At 36.8% G+C, this 6000-nt stretch overlaps 1 protein-coding gene across 1 annotated transcript in view; it reads right to left on the bottom strand.

Annotated features, from left to right (window-relative positions):
* Positions 1–1030: 1030 nt before the first annotated feature.
* The window catches only part of LOC121405972 (receptor-type tyrosine-protein phosphatase epsilon-like), a 28462-nt gene continuing 23492 nt past the window's right edge, over positions 1031–6000 (bottom strand). Inside the window, exons 17-20 of the mRNA XM_041596968.1 lie at positions 4557–4685; positions 3824–3978; positions 3116–3251; positions 1031–2589 (exon numbers count right to left, since the gene is read on the bottom strand). Of these exons, the coding sequence (XP_041452902.1) occupies positions 2272–2589; positions 3116–3251; positions 3824–3978; positions 4557–4685 (738 nt within the window). The 3' untranslated portion in view covers positions 1031–2271. The remainder of the gene's footprint in view (positions 2590–3115; positions 3252–3823; positions 3979–4556; positions 4686–6000) is intronic.

Here is a 6000-nt window from a genome sequence, read left to right as displayed (position 1 = left end):
ATTACAGGTGTACTCAAGACTCTGCTGTAGGAACTACTTTGATTTTAAGGATAATTCTTTTCACAGTGTACAAATAACTGACTGAAAAAATGACATCACCTGTAGGACATCTCCCCCACCCCTCAGATAACATCCCTGGTGCTGTCCCCTGAACATAAGTACATCCTATAAAAAAAGCAATTGCCATTTCAGATTATATTAGCACGTACAAATATGTTTATATACTTTTCTTTCTTTAATTAAAACACATATCTCTAAGTACATCACAAAAACTCAACCACGAATACAAACACTCATACCTTATTTAGTTCAATGAAGGACAACTCCGAATCGCAATGAAACAAGATACGTTATTCGTACTCTTAAGCTGAAATTACGAGTTATCCATAAATTCAATATATCACAATAAACTACTTTTTTTCTAAAACGTACATTGTACTTTGTTTGCTCTGGATAGTGACGTACCTGAAAAATCTCGCCCGTACGCTGAATATTAAATGCCTTTATTCTTTAATTGCTTGCAATGCAATATAAAATCATGATTGGACTTTAGTTCTAATGCTGCGGCTGCCATGGCTGCAGAGCGATAAGCAAGAAGTAACTAAAACCAGCGGGTTCAAGCCATAAAAATAGTGGTCTCGCTCTGAAAAATCTGAAGGATAGACCAGTTCGTAGTTACTTCATTGACAATTTTGGTCAATGACCTTTCATTTCTTTCATTATGATAGGCAGATTTCAAAGCAAGATATTACGTAAGCTTGCCTTACATGGCAGCATGAAGAAATTGAATAGACCAGGTGACTAGAATAGCACGCCAAAGAACACTTTATGAAGGTATTTGTTGCATTCCTATTTTGAATGCATATCATAAGATGTTGCACAACGTACTTGGCTAACCGTGAAATACCACTCGTTCGTGGACACATTGTTGTTTTTTGTGGATGTAAATGAAAACCATACTTTTATGAATAATCAAGACATCAAAGTTGGTGCTTATCTCATTAGATTTTAAACCAACATGTCACTTTAGTACAAATAACCTTCCTCTGATCATGCGTAGAATCTTTTGATCATGCGCAGAAACGAACTACGAACTGGCTTATTGGCAATAGCTTGTATAACATTAGTAGTTCACATGAGCAAGAAAAGGCCTATAAGGCAATATTCGTGCTATGGAGAGATGGAGATATAAGTACTGTTCCGTTGTAAAAATATTTCATAATTGTTTGAAACCTACACAATAAATCTTTACACTACATAGTACAGTTATGACAATATACCACATACATACACTCACTTGAAAACCTGCGATATTTCAGCAATGAACATGGACAAGAATGATTGCATTCATATAATTTGCACAAATTTACAAAACATGGAGAAATAGGAGAAAAAGAACGAGAAGGAACAGTGTTATTTGAGACAAGACAAGGAGTAATGGAACGTTTTATTCACAAAAGACAGCCATACTGCACTATATAAGGAGACAATATCTGCACATACACACACGCACCCACACCCTGACACACACGCACTCATAATTAAAATCGTTACTTATGAACCTATTATTTCTTGTATTTTCTTATAACATATACTTGATAAGAATAAGTCCACATATGTTCTATATATATTTTAATAAGATGTCTTTAATAAAAATCTGGCAAAAGATAATCGATTCGTTAACTTTAACCTTAATCAAGAACCACTAAGTGCAGTATACTATTTTATCAGATATGTATTTGGCAATAAATGCTTCATTTGCCGATTCTTTTCTGATGGGGCATAGCCTAATGACTTCATATCTTTAGATGGTTGCTCAAAAACCTTATTTACACGGCAGACAGGCACTTTCAGACTTATGTCTCCAATCATCAGAAAGAAAAACGAATGTGTACGCCTATTTAGACAAACATCATTATACTATTTAATTGCTGTGAACCAGCACAGTTCCTTATATTAACTCGTACAATGGTACACTAGATATTGCACCTCTACAAAGCTTGTAAAATATACGTGTATATGCGACCTAATTATGGATAACAACCTGGATTAATGAGCCTCCAAAAGTAAATGTTTTTTTTTTTAACTTCAAGCGAACGCCTATTGTAGTGTCTGTTGCTATGAATATTTGCCTTTCATTTTTACATTGCCAATTTTATATAGCTGTTTCTGCAACTCCAAGTCATATTTTAATGAAAACTATAATACACACAAACGGAAGTGTTTCAAGAGGGTGTTGGTGTTTTCTACCGGATATATATATTCTTAGTATTACCGGTAATTCACATTTTCATAGACATCGTCTCTCGGTGGTTGAGCTGTTCGTTCCTCAGTGCTCGTTTGCTCTGCAGCAGCAACACTCTGCCTGCCATCTATTCCTGCAAGGTTACGATACGACACGGGCCTGTTCCCGGCGCCATCTTGGATGCTTGCAATCTCATACACGCCCTCGCCCGTCACATCCGGGGCTGCGGTAGACTCCACGTTCCCGTACGTGTGTTCGTCATCCTCTACCGGTACAGGTAGCTGCTCGTAGTCATTTTCATGTAGGTATTCATTGATCAACTCGTGGATGAAAGTGTATTCTTCCTATTTTCCACAACAATAAAAAAGTTAGATAATGGAAAAATCTATTTTAAATTTGCTCTGAAACTCCTTGAGCAATTAAGATGGAAAGTGCGTGGCATTACAAGTATCATTAGTAATCAATGCCAATAGGGGAGTTGCGATTTGAAATTATTGTATTTTTATATCATTGCTCATTTTACAAGTAGGTCTTTTGAATTCGGGTGCATTATTAAAATGGTTTATCGATATTTTTGTCAAACAAGTCAGATCTGTTAACTTTTCTTGATTTTGATTGACTGAGAAGCACTCTATGTTTGTATAAAATCTTTCAGATAAAACCAATCTCTTGTTTTATAAAACATTCGACAGGACCTTTCACAAAACGCTCCCCTGATACATGGCCGTCAGTGCAGATAAACATTATTTATTTATTTATTTTATTATTATTATTATTTTTTTTTTTTTTGGGGGGGCGCAACGACAGATGTACCCCTATGAACAAAATAAGGTTCTTTGCGCTGACGCCCATGTCATGATAATCAATTACCTCCGTTTGTACAAAGTGCGTCCTCTCATTCCGGAGCATCTTGACCATTTGAAATATATCAACCGCGTCCTCTGTGTTCAACTGCTTAATGCACTCTAGAGTTGTACAGAAGACACCAGTTCGACCAACACCGTTCCTTGAACATGAATTTAAATATACAATAGAAACATCAAGTAGTTATTAGAAATTAGTTGCATTACGAGGGATTTCACAGCAGTTTTTCAGGATACTTCATTGTTTTGTTTCTGTAGCAAGTGTGGAGATCCCCGTCAAAGACCACATAAAGATGTGACCCAAACTTCAAGGTACTCTTAATTGACTAAAGTTTGTAGATTATAGGTCGAAGAATAGGGCGCAGTTACTGCCAAACTTAAAAAAAGAAAACAAAAATGGCGATGTTACAGATGACTCGTCCGGTAAACCCTACCAGCTTTTGATTATGTTTGTACTTGGGATGGCAGAGATGGAAAACAATTGATATCTTTATTTTGGTCCAGTAAACTGAAAGAATTTTGTAATTATGCGCATTAATGATCTTGAGTCTCACTTGCGATGAGGATTAGACCTTACATCCTGTTACATCATTCCAGAGAGCTTTTCAACGTCACCCATTATTCGTTACCCTTACCCAATGGGATATGAATGTAAATTTGTTCCTAACAATAGAACAAATTGCAATAAATGTGATGACCAAGATTGTGAACTTACAGACAGTGAACAACGACCGGAAACTCCTCTGAAATGTCGCTGAAAGAATCCTCAACCTCTCCAATGAAATCAAGGAGACTCTTGGCACGGTCTCTCTGTTGTTTTGCTTTAGTTGGCCACTCCAGGAACTGGTACTGCTTCACAACGTGACAAACCTTCAGATTCAAATATTTATAAAGCACTTATTCAAATTTAGATCATACATAAGCGTCCTTTGTCCTATATTATTGAAGTCAAGTCTTATGAATCTTACTATGTACTTATGTGAATTACTGGGAAATCTGGGAACACTCCTGGAATTTCTTGTAACTAACCAAAAAGTTGAAAAATTATGAGCTGACCAACTATTGGTTCAAAAAATCCAATTCATTTTCCACGCCCTTTCCTTTAAACTAACGGTGAATTAAATGTTTGGTCCTGTAAAATCGGAAGATAACATAAAACAAACTGACAGCTCGAATAACGTCTCTTTAGATCCATCATATTGCTTTGTTCTGGCGTAATGTTAAGTCATGCGATTTTACTCCGATGAGTGCATGTCGAAAAGCTTTAGTATGTCAATTTCTAATGCAATTTTCCAACAGTGGTTTATATTTGAACAAACTTCTAGATTAGTTTGAAAAATCTGAGTGTACGCTTTCGTTTTCATTAATAAAGCCTATTGAGTATTGTAGTTACTACTTCATTACTGCTTATGTATATAAAGAATAATGACGTTCTCGTCGGTAGTTACCTGTGAGTTGTCCCGAGTTGCTTGAAGCTCTCTGATAATGAACCCTTCTCTTTCACAGACTGACAGCGTGGTTACAGAGACAGATCCAAAGGTTGTAACGCTATTGTCAAACCAGTATTGAGCGCAACTCTGTAAAGGAGTGTATAAAATTGTGATAATGGATTACATGGGGGAGTTTCCGCTCCGAAGACACACGACGCTTTCAAGAACACAGTGAATGTATTGAAATGACGTCATATGGCAATGAACAGCCCGGGGTTTATATCGAAGATTGATGAACCGGGAAGCAGTTTCGCCCTAAGTTTCAGAGCTGACGAAAATTGCAAATATGTGATTTGTCCAAATTCCAGGACGAAACAGCCATTTTGATTCATCAATTTTCAACAAAGATTTGGTAATATACATGTATTTTCTACACAGCAAAAACTGTGGTGTTAACTGGTGTACATAGAGGACCACACAAATTATTTTACACCGGTCTTAAATTGGTGGTGTTAGTTTTACACCTATAGGTGTTATTACAACACCTTTGGTTGTTACATTTACTCTCTTTGGTGTTCTGTTCAATCTCTAGGGTGTAATTCTAACACCTCTGGGTGTGGTCCTCTATTAACACCAATTGGTGTCAGTTTTAACACCACAGTTTTTACAGTGTATGTTCTTGAATCTGTCATACATCATGGAAGATAAATTCCCCGATTTCTGGTGGATCTCCACCAATGGTAACAGAGCTAGACTTCACTGAATATCCCTTCCCTCATGGAGAGAACAGGATGGAGACAGACTGTCTCGATAAGGGCTGCTGCTATATGATTTTGAGGCCGTTAGCTAATGTAACCTTTCAGAATGGTGATTTGGATCCCAACCAAACGATTGCCTGAAATCGGTCAAGTGACCCTTTATTCATTTTAGCTAACAGGATAATTTGATAAGGACTAGTACTTATGTACATGTATAACATGTACATATATCTACTGAACATTATAATCTTGTTACTGAGCGAAGGGTCGTCACTCAAATTACGAGCACCCACATCTCTTTCTTACAAAACACACCCGTCATTCTGCTTTAATAGGCATCCGGATTGGATTACACACTTGTTACATTTGAGGCAGTCCAAATACACTCGGCTTTGCCTCGGGTGTGTTAGAACTGATCAAAATGTAACTCGTGCGTGTATATCTTACTAATGCTCTCGATGATGAAAAACATCACATTGAAGTAACATATGACTCATTAAGGCAGAGTATCATCTCATTACGCTTTTGGAATTCCTTTGATCGAAATTTGGCAAGACAACCTGACCTTGATTACATAGGAAATCATAATGGCAACTCTTTTCACCGTAATTGTTGCCATTGGAGGTTAATATCTAAGTAGTGCCATTTCCAAATCCCTTCTACATTTTTTTAATATTAGCCTAAATGAGAATCATCAGTAATCA

The sequence above is a fragment of the Lytechinus variegatus genome, chromosome 19 (assembly GCF_018143015.1).
Source record: "Lytechinus variegatus isolate NC3 chromosome 19, Lvar_3.0, whole genome shotgun sequence".
In the NCBI taxonomy this organism is placed as follows: domain Eukaryota; kingdom Metazoa; phylum Echinodermata; class Echinoidea; order Temnopleuroida; family Toxopneustidae; genus Lytechinus; species Lytechinus variegatus.
The sequence above is the reverse complement of the archived record's forward strand: the minus strand, read 5'-3'. Positions and strand labels throughout refer to the sequence as shown.